General features: G+C 35.0%; 1 protein-coding gene across 1 annotated transcript in view; it reads right to left on the bottom strand.

The window, feature by feature from the left end:
• Positions 1-20498, bottom strand: part of EHBP1 (EH domain binding protein 1) — a 361085-nt gene that overhangs the window by 213700 nt on the left and 126887 nt on the right. Inside the window, exons 6-7 of the mRNA XM_037049039.1 lie at positions 12042-12223; positions 9064-9203 (exon numbers count right to left, since the gene is read on the bottom strand). Coding sequence (XP_036904934.1) covers positions 9064-9203; positions 12042-12223 — 322 coding nt within the window. The remainder of the gene's footprint in view (positions 1-9063; positions 9204-12041; positions 12224-20498) is intronic.

Here is a 20498-nt window from a genome sequence, read left to right as displayed (position 1 = left end):
AATTTGGTGAATTCAAACAATGAATTACTGTTTCTCACAGTTCTGTGCTGCGTGCATTCTTAGATGTTCACTGCAGTTAGATGATAGCCAAGACTACGGTCAACTGAAAGTTAGAACTGGACTGAATGTCCAAAACTGCTTCTTCATTACTTCCTCTTAGCAAACTGTCTGTTTAGTAAGAAGGCTGGAACAACTGAGTAGTTTGGGACTCCTCTCAGTACAGCAATCTCAGGGTAGTCAGACTCTTTCACATGGCAGCTGGCTAATGCAGTGTAAGGTGCTCAGGTACAAACTACAAAGCATTTTGAGACTTAACTTCAAACATTATCAGGTTGCTTCCACAGCATTGCATGTATAGGGGACTACAAAAGGGCAAGAATATTGGGAGGCATTGTTAATTAGAGGACAATCTTTGGAGACCAGCTATCACGCATTACATCAGTAAATAAGGAAGTCGAAATCTTTCCTTTTCTTAATAATCCAATATATTAACTATAATTTTACGTTACCCTCCAGTATTCTGCTATGCACATATGTAAAAGGCACAGGTTTTAAATTGTATAATTCAATGAATTTTGATAAATGTATACACCCATATGTTATGATGAACACTGAATCACCCCAAGTTCTCTCATGCCTCTTTTCAATCAATCATCAATAGGTTATCACTATTCTAATGTTTTCCACATAAGAACAGTTGTACCTATTCTAGAACATCACATGAGGAAATCATACATTATACATTCTTTTATGTAAGTCCTCTTTCATTCAGCATAATAGACTTTGAGATACATTTCCGTCACTGAACATATCAATAGTTCATTTTAATTGCTGAACAGTATTCCATCCATGAGTATACTACATTTTAGCCATTCTATTGTTGATGATGCTTCCAGTTTGAGTCATTATAAATAAAAATATTATGAACATATTTTTACAAGTCTTTTTATGGACATATTTTCATTTCTTTTGAATAATATCCAAAAGTAGAACTGCTAGCTCAGAAATTAGGAAAATGTTTAGTGTTATAACAAACTCCCCAAGTGACTGTACCATTATAAACTCCACCAACAGTGGATAAGTTTCAGTTGGTTTGCATCCTTGTCAACATTTCATATTGCCAGTCTTTTAAATTTTATCCACTCTAGAAAGTGTGGAGTTATATCTCATTGTGATTTTAATTCACTTTTCCCTGATGAGGAGTGGTATTGAGAGCACTGTCACATGCATATTGGCTGGTGATATATATTCCTTCATGAACCACATTCAAATTCTTGCCCACTTAAAAGTAATAGGGTTATTTTTTATTACAGAATTATAGGGCTTTTTTTTTTTTTACAAATCTATTCTGGACATAAAATGTATGTCAAATATATGCTATGTGAGTTTTTCTTCTAGTCTGTTATGTGCCCTACATTTTCATAATAGTCCATTTTGATAAGTCTGTTTTTTATTTTGATGAAGTCTAAATTATCAAACTTTTCTTTCATTGCTGTAATTTCCTGCATTCACAAACATTTTGTCTTTTTTATTTTTTCAGAAACTTTATGGGTTTAGCTTTTATACTCAGGTCTAAAATCTACCTGAAGTTAATGTTTGCATATCTGAGAGGTGGGAAATGAGACTCATGTTTTTCTTTATGGACATCTGAGTGTTTCAGTATCACTTGTTGAAGACTTTCTTTTCTTCATTAAATTACAGCGCAATTTTGTTGAAAATTAATTTATCAAAGAGGTGTGAGTTTTTTCAGGACTGTTTTTTTCCATTAATCTGTCATATGGCTATACCATAGTATTTTGGTTATTATAGCTTTAAGTAAATTTTGATATAAGGCAGTATTAGTATAACCATTCTGTTCTTTGTCAAGATTTTTTGCTCATCCAGGCCCTTTGCATTTTCAAATATATTTTAGAATTAGCTTTTCAACTTCCACTTAAAAAAAAAAGCCTGGTAGGACTATGAATGGCATTGAGTTGAATGTATTGATGGCCTTGAGTAGAAGAGACATATTAACAATATTGAATCTTCTAATCTATGAACAAAAACTCTCTCTCCATTTATTAAGGTCTTTTTAATTACTGTCAGTAATGTTGTGTTTTCAGTGTGGAGGTTTTTTCACACCTTTTGTTAAATTTACCTCTAAGTAGTCTATGTTATGTTTAACCTCTATTATATATGAAATTGTTTTATTAATTTCATTTCCCAAATGTTAGTTGTTCATATATAAAAAGAGAGATTTCCCCACATTAATCTTGTGTACTGAGCCCTGCTAGGATCTCCAGAATAATGTTGAATGTAAGTGGTAAGAGCAAATATCCTTGCCTTGATCCAATCTTAGAAGGAAAGTGTTTAGGTTTCACCATAAAGTTGTAGCTTTCCATAGATGCTTTCATCAAAATGAAGAAATTCCCTTATAATAAAACTACCAAGAAACCTGATATTGAATTGTGTCAAATGCTCCTTTTGAGGTAAAGGTTTTGCTCCTTTACTCTGTTAATATGGTTAAACCAATGTTCCATTCCTAGGACAAATCCTGAGCAAATGCATATTGGTACTTAAAATATTTGTTTCCTGACTTCTGCCCTAAGTAAATATTGGAGAGCGTCTAACTCCTTCAGCTCTCTCACTTCCATTCCCATCTGGTGCGATGGGCTCCTAGTATCTGCAGAATTCTCCCAGAGCCCTAAGGGGAATGTTAGAGAATGTTCAGTTTTCATTAGCAGAAACAAAGCAGTGTAAGAGTTTAGAAGTGCAACAGTAGGACACATTTGTGATCTGTATCTTCTGCCTCTTCCACTATTCTTTGAATCAACACACTTGAATTCTGAACACTGGGAAGAGATATTCTTGCTGTCTTCAAATTCTCATTTATGGTCTCAAACTCCTTTAAAAAGGAGTTAGCTGTGGTGCCTTATAAACCTTTTAGTTCAGAAAAATCAGAACTGATCCCATCTCTATGTTTCTACCTTATTTCCCAAACTAAACACCTAATAGATGGAGAATTTCAAAAATTATCATCCTTTACACAGACCTCCAGAATAGGGTGCCATTTATTTGTTTTATTTTATTTTTTTACTTTATAGAATCCACAGCAATCCTATGATTTTGTTTATGAGCCTTCTAGGTATTGGAGAACAGATATCCTGGTAAAAACCCAAAGCAAATTAATAGATGTATTCTCTGACCAGAGTCCCAAGTTTATTTTAAGGGACCTTCTAATCAAAGGAGGGAGCCCTACTTATCCCTATTCAAGTAGGACATTTGATCTCAGAGGGCTGAGTCATACCATAATCAACTCAAGCTCCTCATACTTCTACTGCCACCTGTACTGTAAGATTATGTTCCTTGAAAGTAGCCAATATACCATTCTCTTCCTCTTCCAAAATTAATTTTACCAACTACAGGAAAAGGACTGACAAACACCAGGCAAATTACTTACAGTAGAAATGAACCCTGATTTATAAATCGCATCAGGATGGGAGGATTACAAATGGACTACACACACAAAGGAAGGCCACAGCTTGAGCTTCTCTGATTGTGGAGACTTGTAACTGGGCATGTCCCTTACAGGGACCAGGGAAATTATGCTTATTAAACTGTAACGAAAGATATCAGCTCTTGGGCAGCATGAAGGTTCTAACCTAATCACTGCTGTTAACTATGGGGATCTTGTCTGCTTGTACTCAGGTTGTCACATGAGCACAGAAGTCAAAGAATAGCACTCGTGCTGCTATGAGGATTCCAGGAAAAAACGAATGTTCTGCTGACATGCTGTTTCCTGTCCAATATCCTTCGAGGTAAATCTAATGCTAAGTTTGGTCTATTCAGGTCATGTGAGTCTGAATGTGTACTCATGCCCAAGGAGAGTATTTGATGATCTTTGCAAGAACTACAAGTAAACCAGGGGCCTTTCAGGTATCTCATAATACCTAGTTTCCCTGATAATTTTTGCTATAAACTGCTTCACTTAAACCTGATTTTCTGAGCTGCATTCAATAGGACTTTAACATTTTTGTGCAAGAGACTTTCTTTTTCTCTTCCTGTTGTATCTTTAACACTTAAAACTGCTAGGTGTTAAAGATAAAAGGTGAACATGACAGCTATTTAATTCCATTTTTTCTATGTTAAGTATGTGAGGGGAGTATCTAGGGTCATTAGGGTGGAAATTCCTACTAAATGTTTGGAAATGCAAGCTTAGTACTCACTATACAGATATTTAACGTGTATACCAAAGATGGTCAAATTATCACGTCCTGGCTGGTGTAGCTCGGTGGATTGAGCGCGGGCCTGTGAACCACACGATCAAGGTTCGATTCCCAGTCAGGGCACATCCCTGGGTTGCAGGCCAGTTCCCAGTGGGGGACCCATGAGAATCAACCATACATTGATGTTTCTCTCCCTTTCTCCTTCCCTTCCCCTCTAAAGATAAATAAATAAAATCTTAAAAAAAAGATGGTCAAATTATCAAATTTCGATTTAAGCACTGTGAGGCTGCCATATAGATAAAGGTACAGATTGTTTTGAAACCATATATAACTTCTAATATTTGCTACAGTATTATAAAATTTCAAATTATTATGGAAGTAAATTTTTCATTAAAAGGGTTTGTTTCTTTAACTCCAAGGTCTATTACTCTCACTACATTTCATTGGTGTTTCCAAATGCAATTCAAAGTTCCCTACTGCACTTCGGTAGAATGCATCTACACACATACCATCAATAAAAGGTTCCCGCCTAAGAGCTGGTCCCGAAGTGTTTCTAGTTAGCAGTGAATTCTGTCTCAGCCAGAAGAGGGTAGAGATTTTTGGTCAGTCCAAGCATAGATACCATGAATCTATTTTTACCTTCTAGAAAAGACTGTAATTTCAGAAGTCACAGTATGTTAATTATTACTGCCTTACAGCAATATTCCATAAGAAATTACTAACCACATAAATAGCCTCTAGGTGTCAATCTAAGACATGCACAAAATAATTGTAACAATCTGTTCCTTCAAGAAGTTCGCAATTTAGCTGGGTAATAATATACCCATATAATTTTACTGATATAATGTTATTGTATCTTATGTATTTATATTATAATAACGTAGGCAGAAATAAAAATAACGATACCTTCCTTTATAAAAACTGTATCAACAATTTCAAAGCTGAAGGAGGAGTGAATGTAAGCTGTGCTTAAGTTATTGTCACATTAGCTGGTAAATGAAAATACCCACCACACTTTATTTGTATCATGTTTATAAAATATTCATTTTTGTTACTCGTCAGCTATTATTTTAATATTACTACTGTTAAATTATAATATATTTTAACCCTAATGCCTAAAAATATCCTGAAAGTTAATAACTTTGGAGTATAATTTACATGTGCTAAAAAAAAGTGCAAGCTAGGAAGCCAAACCACTGCTATAACATGCTGTGCTAATTTAAGTGACTGTACTCTGCAAATACAGGGGAAAAATGCAACATCAAAGGAAAAACATGTTACAGTATTTTGGATTTACTGACAGAACATACATCTGATCACCACAGTCCCCACCTACCTCTGCTCCCTTAACACACACACTTTACATTTATCACTTTTTGAAAACTAGTCTTGAATTATTTAAGGTTTGAATTATGCATCTCCTCAACATTACATTCCTTCCATTAAATGGGACCACACTACCCTATATAAGGTAGTACATAATTAAAGGAAAAAGTGAATGCAATAAGATAATAAGCCAGCATGATCAACATGGGTTACAATAGAAGAGGGAAGCCCCATTCATTCATTTACAGCCTTTTACTTAACATATATTAAATTCTCAATATGTTCTAGACAATGTGCTAAAAGCTAGAGATGAAAAAAAAGGATACAGTACTTTATAAAACAGGGAAAAGAAATATATAAATAATAGTAGCATTCTAAAGAAATTTTGGATTGCCACAAGTTGCATTAAAGCAACTTATTCAATTAGGGTCAACAAATTTTCAGCCACCTAAAATAATTCCTTTGGCAAAAATTGTGGAAAATAAGGTACATGTATATGTTTAAGCAATAATGGTTGTCATGGTATGAATGTTTTTGTGTTCCCCCTGCCCAAATTCATATGTTGAAATCCTAATTCCCAGTGCGATAGTATTAGGAAATGGAGCCTCCAGGAGGTGATTAGATCATGAGAGTGGAGCCTTCATGAATGAGATCAATGCCCTTACAGAACAGGCCCAAAAGAGGAAGCCTGACCACTTCCACCATATGAGAAATACAGTAAGAAGTATGTGACCCAGAAAAGAGTCCTCGCCTGATCTGCAGGTACCCTAATCTCAGAGTTCCAGCCTCCAGAACTGTGAAAAATTTTGCTATTTATAAGCTGTCCAGTCTATTGTACTTTGTTATGGCAAACCAAATGAACTAAAACAAGTGTTTAGCTATAAAACCTAATTATAACTGAATGCCTTCATTAAATCTGTATTTTTCCTTCAGCACAGAACTTGTAACATATTGTTATCACCTTTTTTTCTCATTACTGTAGCCAAGACAATACAATTCAGCTCAAAAGACTTATGTAAATGTATGGGTTTTTTATTTCTACTTATGATACTAGTGCCTTACTGAGATTTAGTTTTAACTAAAAGCCATCTACAAAGAACAAACTATACCCTCTAAAAAATTAAATTATATTCCACTGGAACTATAAAACTCATGCTGTAAGAAATGCATTTGTAACTGGTACAGTGTTAGCATAAAGGTTGAAGCGGTCAAGCTTAAGCAGGAGTGGGCAGGCACAGTTTGAAAGGCTTCTCAGACTATGTGGCAACAGAACTAAAGTTTGAAAGACAGGCATAATGTCACTAGTGGTAGTAGGAGAAGAACACCAACTTACCTTCTTGAACTATTCCTACTAGCCAAATAAAACAAAGAACTCAAAGACAGGAAAGACATGACATTTTAAAAAGAACTGTATAATTGTTGCTGACATCATTATAAATATAATGCAAATGTCAGCATTTGTTATTGGAAAAAAAAACCACAAAATGTTATTGAAAGAAAAATAATAGCCAGAAGGGGTTAGAAGGAGGGGTTCAAATAAAGAGAAGAGAAAGTCATATTGAATCTGTCATCTTATAAGAAGTGAGTTAACACATTATGTTTTATTTTTAATATTAGTAGAGAAATATAGGTTTATTCATTTTTCCATCTGGCTTATTAATTTTAGAGGATGATATTGTAAAATGAAAACAGGATGTTTAATTTTCAAGTTACATTATTAAAAAATGATTAAATAAAAAATTTGAGAATGACAAAATATAATGAGGAAAAAATATTTTACAAATCCTCCCAAAAGTATAAAGAAAGTAATGTAAGTGAAAGTAAGTATGTCAATTACCAAGAAACATAACTATTTAAAGGGTAAGGACTATAAGGTTAGATTAGTGAAATGCTATTTATGAGACAAATGCTTAATACAGATACGTTAAAAATGTAATAAATACATCAATGAAAACAAGTATAAAGAAAGTATGGCTTACAAATAACGACATCACACAAAATTTCAAGGAAAAAACAGTAAATGGGGCAAACTGATCAAATGACAGTCCACAATGAAGCTATGAGGAAATAAATTTTTATGAACTAAATTAACATTGAAGTTCTCTATCATTCATAAATAAATAGATCATGTATCTACACTACAAAGAAAAACTTGTATTTTTTTAAAAATTGAAATTTAGCCCTAGCTGGCGTAGCTCAGTGGATTGAGCGAGGGCCTGAGAATCAAAGGATCACGATTCGATTCCCAGTCAGGCCACATGCCTGGGTTGCAGGCCAGTTCCCAGCAGGGGATGCACCAGAGGCAACCATACATTGATATTTCTGTCCCTCTCTCCTTCCCTTCCCCTCTAAAGATAAATAAAATCCTAAAAAACCCTGAAATTTAACAGGCTTCAGAATCTTGTATGAATGAAATTAAACTACAAAGAAACTAAAATAAATAGAGCCAATAATAAAATGTACTCTCCTAAACACCCTATGGTTACATAAGAAATCAAAATAGCAAACATTAGAAAATAATTTATAAAATTGACACAGTACAAAACATCTGTCTTTGCATATAAGTTTGAGCAACTCCTCACAACAGATTTCTAGATATGGAGTGCAAGTGAAGATCACCAAAGCTAAGTCAAGAAACTTTTTGGCTAAGGAGTTAAATGGGTCATTTATATAATCTGTAGAAATCCCTCATATAAGAGTAAGAGTTGAAGTAGAGCCAAGAGTTGGATGACAAAGTGCCCTACAAGTTTATAAAAATCACTAAGAGGTGAAGTAAATGATAGAAGTCAAAAAATACCAACCCAGAAATTCAGAGCAATTTATTAGCTAAAAGGAATATATATATTTAGTACTTTATTTTTACTCAGATAATAAAGATATAACATCTGTTCCTTATGCATGATAGCGAAATCATCAATAGGCATTTATTGACCAATTAATATAAAGAGGTTAGGTAGTAGTTTGATCAAACTATAATGAATAATTACATGGAAGCTTCTAGATATAGGATAAAATGTCAATGAACCAGGAGAAGGTAGCTAATGCATCTTCTCATTTCTTTACTTATAGAGGATTCATTCATATATTGACAAAATACGTAGGAGCATATTTAGGCTACTTTATGTTATAATTGGTAGTTCCTATAAAGTTTTATGCTTTATTTTTTTAAAGATTTTATTTATTTATTTTCAGAGAGAGGGGAAGAGAAGGAGAAAGAGGAGAGAAGCATGAATCAGTTGAACCAGCAATCTTTTGGCTTTTGGGGTGGTGTTCAATCCACTGAGCCACACCAACCAGGGATAGTTTTATGCTTTCTTGACTAAACTTGGAGTTGATCTTAAACTGATAAAATCTGTTATTACCAGCAGCATGCAAAGTTTTTAGAGAGCTAGATGATATATTATACTGGAAAGGCTTAAGGAAGAAAAAATACCTTGTTAGTGAAATTGTTTTTTACTGGGAAACAAGAATAAGTTTTTCAACTTTACAAAAAAAAGAGATAAACTTTTAGCTTAACGTTCATAAAACCAACCTGTAATTTTTGCTGCTTTTTCCTCTTGGTTCACTCGGTTTTCATCATCTTCTTCATTATCTTCTTCAAAGTCGTCTAAATTCCCAATGTCAGCCTGCTTCATACTCATCAAACTAGCCAAACTTTGCATGTCTTCATCCCTATATCAGTAATTTATAATATAATACATAGTTCATAAAATGACATTGATTGAAAGAGAATTGTTTAAGAAAACAGTATTAATATATTCCTTTTCCATATGTTACTAAGTCTTTTTACACAGTTGTACATACTACTGAAAAATCTAAATACTCATTTATTAATTTTAATTTTTTTAACTCAATGATTTGAGATAGAAGAAAGGGAGAGAGACAGAGAAAAGAGGGAGGGAGACAGGGAAGAAGGGAGGAATGGGGGTGAGAGAGAGACATCGATTTGTTACTCCACTTACTTATGCACTTATTGGTTGATTTTTATATATGCCCTGACCAGACATCAAACCTACAACCTTAGCATATTGGGACAATGCTCTAACCAACTGAACTAGGTGGCCAGGATCCTCATTTATTAATTTTTAAAAAGCATGTTTAACTAATAAAAAGCAAACAGGGGTTGAAAACTAACTGGTTAGGAGTTACTTTAATTCTGTGCTGCAGACCTATAGAAGACTGAAATTTTCTTTATGGGATTAAAGTATGGTTTCTCAACCATGAAGTCTGGAAACAAAAACTTGTTTCTTAAAACAGTGAAACAGTTGGCAAATCTGATTAGATCTAGACTTTAAAGTCTTTAAATTTTCATAAGGAATTAAAATAGAAATAAATTCTTAATCTGAAATCCATGAACACTTTTAGTTTTGTGAACTGAAGAGGAAAAAAAAGTAGTAAGGCCCTGTAAATTATATTTAAATCTTGTTTAAAGGTGGATTTTTCTCAAAGGGGCTATATATAACTCCCCAAAAGTTAAAAACCTAACATAATATAAAAAGTTTCTTACAACAAAGTCTAGCCTTTTTAAGAATTAAGAGATAGAAAATAATCCACATTGATTATAAATTAAACACCACATAGTAGGTAAAATGTAATAATATTTTATATAAAGTATTTAAAAGATAAACCACATTAAAGTATGAACAGAAATAAAAATACATATTAAATACTTTAAATATCAAATAATCTATATTTTCGTGATCTATCACTTTTACCTTAAATTTCAAACAAATTACAGTGAATGAAACATATTTCTAACACATCATATACAAACTAAATTTGAATCAGGCATACTTCCTTAAAACTCAGAAAGCCAATTAAAACAGTTTTACGTGTTCTGAGCACAATAAAAAAGTTTCTTTTGTAAAATAATACTTATTGATATTCACTCTTCAAATATAATATGACTTTGAACACTACATTGGTTTTTGAAACTCTGCATTTTATCTCATATAAGCTTAGAGTTAAAATCATTTCCCCTTTTAAAATAAGGTAGGAAAAAATCTGCATGAACAAAAAAAGTGGTGTCACATTATATAAATGCCTTACAAATTGTTCACCTATCAATGAGGGATAATTTCAAGATATAACATTATTCTTAAAATGCAAACTTGCTTTATTTTACCTCTTTAATTTCCCTATAATTTAAACCTAAACATTTTTCTTTGGGAAAAGAAGGAGGCAAGGAAAGAGGAGGCACAGGGAATTTAGAGCGTTTGAGAGAATCCTTCACTCAAACCAAGACACTTGGTTTGACTGAATTTTCCTCTCACCCACATTCCTATGAATGATGCTGATTCACTTACTGCTTTATTCCAGTGGAAAAGAGTCCACCTTCAAAGGATCTTCTCTGATTTTGTTTTCTCTTTTCTTCTGCTGTTTCCTTACCTTTCATTTTGGCTTGGACTTCCGGGTAAGGTCTTTATTTTTAATCTCTCAACATTTAAGTCTACAATTTAAGGTCCTGAGATGAAAGACTAACTGCTTCCATTCTATACTATCTCTCTGCCACACTCACTTAGAAGCAAACTTTCCAGAGAAGAAGCTTACTGTTATCTACCAAGTCATTGGCTGCCCTTCAGATGAATGCCAAACATCTCATTTTGACTGACACACAGAATTCAGTCTAAACAGTCAAGTAGACATGACCAATTTTAGTAATCACATTTCACTAGGTCAAATACATTCAAAGCTGTGATTCAGATTGTACTGAAATAGTTATGGCTGATTTCTCCTCCTCACCTTTTAATTCTGGGCATAAAATTTGCATTTCTCCTTTCCCTGAATCTTCCACTCCAAATAGGTACTACAACCAAACCACATACTTAACCTGTGGCTTGACTAAATATAAAACGAGTGTAAATGTTGCTGTTTTTTTTTTTTTTAATCTCTTCTAGTTATGTTCACCTAATTTTATCTGGGTATAATGTTAGTCTTTTCGGAGACTAGAACTGAGTACAGAAATTATCTTTGTGAATGCCTATTCTGCGCTTTAGAAGTGATTTTCAAAAGGGATAGTGATTATAACCAATTTCATCTAACTGTACCTTGCTATACAATTTTTGAGAGGCTGAGCCAAAGAACATGAATTGGTAAAAGTTCTTTTAATTCTTTCATCACTCTTATCCTAAACTTTTCATTTTGGGTTTCTCTCACATCTCAGCTCAAACAGTCCCACAAATTCAACTGTCTGTATTTCAGAGTACAGAGCAGACACTTACACTGAAGACACTAAAATATAAAACAAACATATATGATGTTCTATAATATTGAATTTATAATTTGAAACTTGCTATAATCACATTTATATTACTGTTCATTCTCAAGAGTCAACAGAGGCTATAAATAACAAAGAGTTCATCTCATTCAGCTTCTGAAACAAAGAATGGCAAAAATGTCTGGTATGTGGTGGGATGTTCTCAACTGTTGCCAATCTACGGAGTCAAAAACTATTTATCTACAGTGTTTTAAACATACTCTGAAACAACTTTCGTAACAAAAGAAACTTACGTGGCTTTTCCTTCCCGGAGGAAAATGCAAGACAATGAAAACTGGAGAGTGGCAGATATGACTTTTTTAGACAATGGCTTGAATTTTAACTTGACATCAGTCTGAGTTGGCATAGGGCTTGCATACTGTTTCATGTTGATGCTGCTAGTAGCAAGAGCTTTCCTTCGACCGGAAAGGGATTCCTGAAAAATAAAAAATAATTATATAATTTGGAGTTATTTACTTTGTAGCTAAATATTTTAAAATACAATTTTTTCCTCCCCCCCCCCAATGTGTGGTTGCCTCTCACACGCCCCCAAATGCAGACCTGGTCCACAACCCAGGCATGTGCCCTGACTGGTAATCAAACCAATGACCTCTTGGTTAGCAGACTGGCACTCAATCCACTGAGCTACACCAGCCAGGGCTAAAATACAATTTTAATAATATGATTAAATAACAATTAATACTTCCTTCTTCAATGAATTCCTGTAATACAATAATGAAATAAAATTGTGATGAAGCCATATAACAGCTTTTATATATTTAAGGCAGATTATAAAATTGGAGAGAGCTGGCCCATGAAGAAAGAGGAGAAGACTTGAACAACCCTCAATAACTCGGGGACAGAAAAGTGAAGAATGCAAACTAGCACAGAAAATCTTCAGGGTTCCTATAAAAAGCTCAGGTCTAGATATCGAAGTTCTCAATAACTGTTTTCCTTCCTTTCTTTATATTTAATGTAACCTATTTATATTATAATGTAAATATTATATTAAGTTACATTAAACCTTTTTGAACAGCTACAATTTTAAAATATATTTTATTTATTTATCTTTAGAGGGAAAGGGAAGGAGAGGAGGAGAGCAATATCAATGCATGGTTGCCTCTCATGAGTCCCCTACTGGGAACTGGCCTGAAACCCAGGCATGTGCCCTGACTGGGAATCGAACTGTGATCCTCTGGTTCACAGGCCCAAGCTCAATCCACTAAGCTATGCCAGCCAGGGTGAACAGCTACAATTTTTAATAAAACACCTAGCCTCGGTGGCACTCTACCTCATCCTGTCTATAAAATCTGAATTCTATCTCATACTTTGAGCCTTATTTCTTCCCAGGGCCTTTTCTAATCACTCCAGTCTATAGTTCTCTCTTTCCTAAGGTCACATATACCAAGGAAAAGGAATTGGTCTCTCCAGTCCTATGCCAGCAACAGACACTGCTAAGCAACACCAGTAGATTTCAAAATTCTCCTCCACATAGCTATTGCCAATTCATTAGAATTGGAACATAACATGAAACCTACTTGTGTTGAAGGTATTTAACAGCCCATTAATAAACTATCATGCTTCAAAATTATCTTTTACAGGTTAATAGCCTAGGAAAACAATGATAACAGGATAGCAAAATAATGGTTGGGTATTAAGTAGGAAGAAGATATGGTGTTAATTCTGGAGAAATGTTATAATGAATAAGACAATCCCTGACTATGTGCTCTAATGAATGGCAAGGGGAAATTTTAGAAGTAGGACAATTTGTAAACAACGTACATCAGAGGTCATATGTAATATAATATATCACATGATATGTAATGTATCATTAATGTAAAGCAGAGGTTATATACTCGCATCCCTTAGAGTTTACTGGTCTGAAAGTTTTGACCTAAAATAAGGCCTAATTTCCACACTACATGAATGTGAGTAGTAAGTCAGTACACTTGAGCCTCCCTATAAAACAAGAAGACTAAGCAAATCCATTCAAGCTCTACAATGGTTTTCTATAAAATTTTCAGTTTTCCAAAAAATGCAGGAGAAATTATCATTAACATTTGAGTTATCTAATAAACCTTTATTATTCCCATGATTGACAAACTTGTCTAAAATGAAGATATACTAATTTAATCAACACATTTAAACAGTCTTTTTTTTTTTAAAAAAAGGCATTTCTGCCAGCAGAACAAGTAAAAATGTAATGCAGCATCCCTAAAGAATACCTTGCTTTAAAATGTGGTCTTATCTGTCAGATTATGCACAGCAATATTATACAGAACTATTAGTGCATGTAGATACCTTATGAATGAATTTCAAAAATGCATCAAGCACTTGAGGAGGAGGATTTAAGCTTGCTCAGAAGAAATACTTAAGAATATGCAAATATCCTGTACTGAATCAAGTTGAAGAGATGTGACTACCTCAAACAATACAAGTGTTCTTTCCCTGGTCGCTACTGTCAATCAAAGAATCAGATTAAAGTCCAAGGTTCTGACAATGTGCAAAATGAAAAACTACAATCAGGGAGTATCAATTTATTACACTGATAGGAACAATAATCTCTTATTGTACCTTTAGAACAGCTAACAACTTCTACATATAATGTAGGACTTAAAGTTTCTGCTTTGAAAGCATGACATACAAAGTGACACGTATTATTTTCAGATTTTGTTAAACATCTATTTCAGAAAGTATTGCATTGATCCCTTAATAGTAATTATCTAATTTATAACCAAATAATCAAACTATAAAAATTAAGATAACTTCAAAATGCACATAAGTTTGAAAGCCCAAGCCCAGTTTAGGATGATTCCTCCAAAACCTAGAATTTTGATGATTAACATTCTGTTGATTTCACTTTTCAGATAAAAATTATGTAGAAAAGGTTTTCTGCTGAATTCGGAATTTTTAAGTATTTGGTAAACTGTTGTCTCCAGAAAAAAAGGAAGTAAAATTACTAAGTTCTAAACAGCATTAGTTATACTACTTAACTAAAAGCTGAAACTTGCTCAGCAACAATGAAAACAGTCATTTATAAAGTATGGGCAGGTAAGCAGTACAGAGGTCTTTTGAGTCTACAACACCTATTCCTAATAGTAACACAAGTTCTCACCGAAGTCTGGTGTCCCTGGGGAAAGGAGTCTGAATGGTACTTCTATTAATTCTTCACCTAGCTCAGACATTGTTGTCCACCTGAAATTAGCTATCTCATAGAAAGTACACATAAAAAGAATGGTAATGAAGAAAAAACGAGGATCTTTCACAGCTCTAACCCCAACTCAAAGAGTCTTCACTTTTTATAACCATTTAGTCTAAATCTTTACAATCTTTACCCACTCAAGATTGGTATCATTACTATCAACAGTTCTGTAAAAAGGAATGAATTAACTGATTGCACTGCTATATGAGCATATGTTTTGTATCTTATAGTCCTCTTTAAGGAGTAAGAGTAAGCCAGGCAGAAAAAGTTTAGAGAGAATTACTGCTGTTGGTGCCAGAGTTCTAATGCTACTTCATGTCAAATGTAGGTTAGACAAGAGGACAGAAATAAAAGAAAAATGGTAAGAGGAACTCAGAGAAAGGAAGTTAAATGACAAGAGTCAAGAAGAAGTATTTACATACAAGTATGTGTAAAACTGAATTTCTGTCTCTGGTCCCATGTTTATACATTTGTTTGTATGTGACCTGGGCAGTATTTTGGGAATTACTTTAATATCCCAGAAGCAATTTTCTTAAACTTTAGTTTTCATTAAAAAACAAAAATAAAACTAGGAGAGCCCTGGCTGGTGTAGCTCAGTGGATTGAGTGCGGGCCTGTGAAGCAAAGGGCCGCCGGTTCGATTCCCAGTCGGGGCACATGCCTGGGTTGCAGGCCAAGTCCCCAGTAGGGGAAACGTAAGAGGCAACCACACACTGATGTTTCTCTCCCACTTTCTCCTTCCCTTCCCTTCTCTCTAAAAATAAATAAAATATTAAAATAAAATAAAGCAAAACAAAACTGGGAGAGCTTGCTAAAAATTTAGATGCCTATATATCATTCCCAGAGATCCTAAATTACTAAAACTAGAAATGGGCCTTGCATTTCTAAAAATACTAAGTCCTTCCCCTCCCTATTACCATCCCACCCACCCCCCTCACGTACAAACACAAACCACTACTACCTGGTGATTCTGACCTAGTTAATTTAAAATCACACTTTCAGAAATACTTCCCCCTAAGGAAGTTCTTATATAACATTATTTTACTTAAGAAATCACTCTCTCATTTTTAAATAACTATTCTCATTGTTATAAAAAAATTAACCTACATTTATCCATTTCTTTGAAATCCAGACTACTGCATGTGGCACCAGCACTTACTCACTGATTTATAACAGTGAAAAAAATATATTCTCTGGCATATTTTTTCCTGTATCTCAACCTCGATTTCACACTCTCAGATTGGCAAATATTTTTAAATGTTGGATGAAATCAAGTGTCAATAAGCACAATACAAACTTTTTTACACTACAAAAAAGAATTTCAATTGATTCAGACACTTTGGAGGATTTTTTGACATTACCTTGTAAATTGAACATACGCATACCTTATAACTCAGCAATTCCTATCCTAGAATTGCTGGAATTGCTGTTCCAAGAATTTCATCCTAGAGAAATTCTTGGAACAGCATACAAAATTACCTAAGACAGCATTAGCATATAGTGAGTGTTTAACAAATAATACACTAATATTTATGTGTCATTTAACCTAGTTTATTATACTAAAATTACAAATAGTGTATCCAGAATCACCAATCTTGAAATGAAGAAAATAAATGCAGAAATTAATGCAGGATGTTTACTTTAGTAACATCTTTACTGCGTTACTGTAGTAGACAGTAATGTAGCAATGTAGTTACTAAAATGTATGCAGGGACCACCCCCCACCCCCAGCCTGTACATTCTTGCTAGACCTAAAATAAATTCTCCAATATACTCTCACTGTTGTTCAGGTAGTTACAACATCTACAAAACTCTCTCTTGTAAGTAGCATATAGCCAGAAACAATTTTAATTCCTAGGCAATAATCTATCTTTTAGCTGGACCGTTGAGACCAACAGTTCTCCAGTGTTTTTATCTCAAGATGCTTTCACATGCTTTAATTGAGAACTACAAAGAGCTTTTGTTTTGTTGGTTATATCTATCAATATTTGCCCTATTAAAAGTACATATAAGAAACATAAATATTTAGTTCACACAAACATAACTAATAAACACATGCTGACATTTTTATGATGAATAAATATACCTTTTTATTTGAGATGTTATTTTTCTAGAGCAGTTTTAGGTTTACAACAAAATTGAGAAAGAGGTAGAGATTTCTCACATATCCCCTGCCCCAACACATACATAGTCTTCCCCCATTACTAGCATCACTCACCAGAATGGTACATTATTTACCAAGATGAACCTACACTGATACATCATAATCACCTGAAGTCCATAGTTTACCTTAAGGGTCACTCATGGTGTGCTACATTCACTGGTTTAGATAAATATATACTAATATATATATCCATCATTATAATATCACAGAGTATTTCGCTGCCCTAAAAACTTCTATGCTTCACCTACTCATATCCCTCACTCCCACCCATGGCAACCAGTGATCTTTTCACTGTCTCCATATTTCTGCTTTTTCCAGAACATCATATAGCTGGAATCATACAGTATATGTAGCTTTTTAAGATTGGCCTCTTTCACTTAGTAACATGCATTTAAGGTCCCTCTATGTGTTTTTTTTTCTTTCATTTTTTTAAGGTGAGTTTTATTATTTTTTAATACTTTTTAAAAGATTTTATTTATTTATCTTTAGAGGGGAAGGGAAGGAGAGAAGTATCAATGTATGGTTGCCTCTCGTGAGTCCCCTGCTGGGAACTGGCCTGCAACCCAGGCATATGCCCTGGCTGGGAATCAAACCGTGATCGTGTGATTCACAGGCCTGCGCTCAATCCACTGAGCTACACCAGCCAGGGCCCCTCCATGTGTTCTCATGGCTTAGTAGGTCATTTCATTTTAGCACTAAGTAATATTCCATTGTCTGGATATACCAGTTATCCATTTTCCTACTAAAGGATATTCTGGTTGCTTCTACATTTGGGCAACTATGAATAAAGTTATTATAAACATTCCTGTGCAAGTTTTTGTGCGAACAAGCATTTCCATTTCATTTGGGTAAATACTAAAGAGTATGATTACTGAATCATATAGGAAGAGTTTATTTATTTTCATAAGAAACAGCAAAATTATCTACCAAAGTGCTGTACCTCTTTGCATTCCCACTAGCAATTCATCATAGTGCCTGCTGCAACACATTTTCACCAATATTGGATGTTGTCAAGTTGCAAATATTGACCATTCTAACAAGTGAGTAGTGGAACTTCACTATTGTTTTAATTGCATATCCCTGATGATACATGACATGGAGCATCTTTTGGGGGGGAGTATATTTTTTAAAAGAGGGGTATATTTTTTAAAAGAGGATATATTTTTAGAAAGAAAGAAAGGGAGAGAAACATAGATTGGTTGATCTCTGTATATACCACGACTGGGAACCAAAGCCACAACCCTGGCATGTGCCCTGACTGGGAACTGAACTGGCTACTTTTCAGTTTGCAACACAACACTCAACCAACTGAGCCACACTGGCAGGGCTGGAGCATCTTTTGACATGCCTAATTGCCATCTTGAGTGAGACATCTATGAAGGTTTTGTCCCATATTTTAAAATTGGGTTAATTTCTTATAGTTGACTTTGAAGAGTTCTTTGTGTATGTAGAAAGTATTAGTTATATACTTTGAAAATATTTTTAAAAATATATTTTACTGATTATGCCATTACAGTTGTCCCATTTCTCCCCTTCATTCCCTTCCACCCTGCATACTCCCACCCCCATTCCCCCCTTTAGTTCATGTCTATGTGTCACAAGTTCTTTAGCGTCTACATTTCTCACACTACTCTCGCCCTCCCCCTGTCTGTTTTCTCCAACCCACTATGCTACTTACTTATTCTCTGTACCTTCTCCCTGCTTCTCCTCCTCCCACTCCCCTGTTGCTAACCCTCCATGTGATCTCCATTTCTGTGGCTCCGCTCCTGATCTAGCTGTCTGCTTAGTTTGCTTTTGTTTTAGGTGTGGTTGTTAATAACTGTGAGTTTGCTGTCCCTTCACTGTTCATATATTTTAACTCCTTTTTCGTAGATAAGTCCCTTTAACATTTCATATAATAAGGGATTGGTGATGATGAACTCCCTTAACTTGACCTTATCTGAGAAGCACTTTATCTACCCTTCCATTCTAAATGAAAACTTTGCTGGATAGAGCAATCTTGGATGTAAGTCTTTGCCTTTCATGACTTGGAATACTTCTTTCCAGCCCCTTCTTCCCTGTAAGGTCTTTTTTGAGAGATCAACTGACAGTCTGATGGACACTCTTTTGTAGGTGACTGTCCCCTTATCTCTTGCTGCTTCTAGAATTCTCTCCTTCATTTTAATCATGGCTAATGTAATGATGATGTGCCTTGGTGTGTTCCTCCTTGGGTCTACCTTCTTTGAGACTCTCTGAGATTCCTGGATTTCCTAGAAGTCTATTTCCTTTGCCAGATTGGGGAAGTTCTCCTTTATTATTTGTTCAAATAAGTGTTCCACTTGTTGCTCTTCCTCTTCCCCTTCTGGTACCCCTGTAATTCCGATGTTGGAACGTTTAAAGATATTCTGGAGGTTCCTAAGCCTCTCCTTATTTTTTTAAATTCTTGTTTCTTCATTCTTTTCTGTTTATTTGTTTCTTTCTTCCTTTTGGTCCACTCCATTGATTTGAGTCCCAGTTTCCTTTCCATCCCTTTGGTTCCCTGTGCATTTCCCTTCATTTCACTTAGTGTAGCCTGCATTTTTTTCATCTAATTTGTGACTAAAATCAACCAGTTCTGTGAGCATCCTGATGAAGTATTTTGAACTGTGCATCTGATAGTTTGGCTATCTCTTGGTCATTTAAAAGTATTGGCTCTGGGACTTTGAGTTGTTCTTTTGCTCAAGCTATAATGTTTTGGTCTGTTCACACCTGTTATGTATGAGGGGTGAAAGCTTAGGTGTTTACTGGGGCGGGTCAACCCAGTTGCTAAGTTGTGGCTGGGGGCGGGGTCAGAGAGGGACAAATGGCACTTGTTCTGCTCTGTCTCGGATTTCAGTCCTCTTTGCTGCTTCCGGCAAGCAAATTGGGCCCTTCTGGTGCTGGCTCCCAGGTGGGTGGGCTTGTGTACATTTTAATACCCTGTGGGTCTCTCCAGTGAACTCTCCTGTGATGCTGGGAGCCTCTCCCAGCACCTCAACCCCCAAAAGTTTTTTCAGTTGGTGCTTTTAGGCTTTATTTTCCGGCGCTGGGGCCCTGGGTTGTGCCGTTTGATTCACTGTCCATTTTTTCATCTGGTTTGTCTTCATGTGAATGCATGACCATGGTCAGCCAGCCGCCTTGCGCCCTCACTGGGTCTGCCCATTGCCACCCCACACCTGGGATCTGCCAACCACCACCTACGAGCCTGGGTTGGTCTGGCAGCCACCGCTTTTCCCAGCTGTGACCCTTCTCCATCAGCTGCCATCTCCACACCTCTTACCAGTCTGGATGAATGGTTGGTTGTTGTTGGACTTCCATACAGTTCAATTTTCTGTCTATTCTGGTTGTG

Source organism: Sturnira hondurensis, unplaced genomic scaffold (assembly GCF_014824575.4).
Source record: "Sturnira hondurensis isolate 20B ecotype Veracruz unplaced genomic scaffold, ASM1482457v3 Scaffold0006413, whole genome shotgun sequence".
NCBI classification, from domain to species: Eukaryota; Metazoa; Chordata; class Mammalia; order Chiroptera; family Phyllostomidae; genus Sturnira; species Sturnira hondurensis.
Note: the sequence above shows the minus strand (reverse complement) of the source record. Positions and strands in the feature narration are given on the sequence as shown.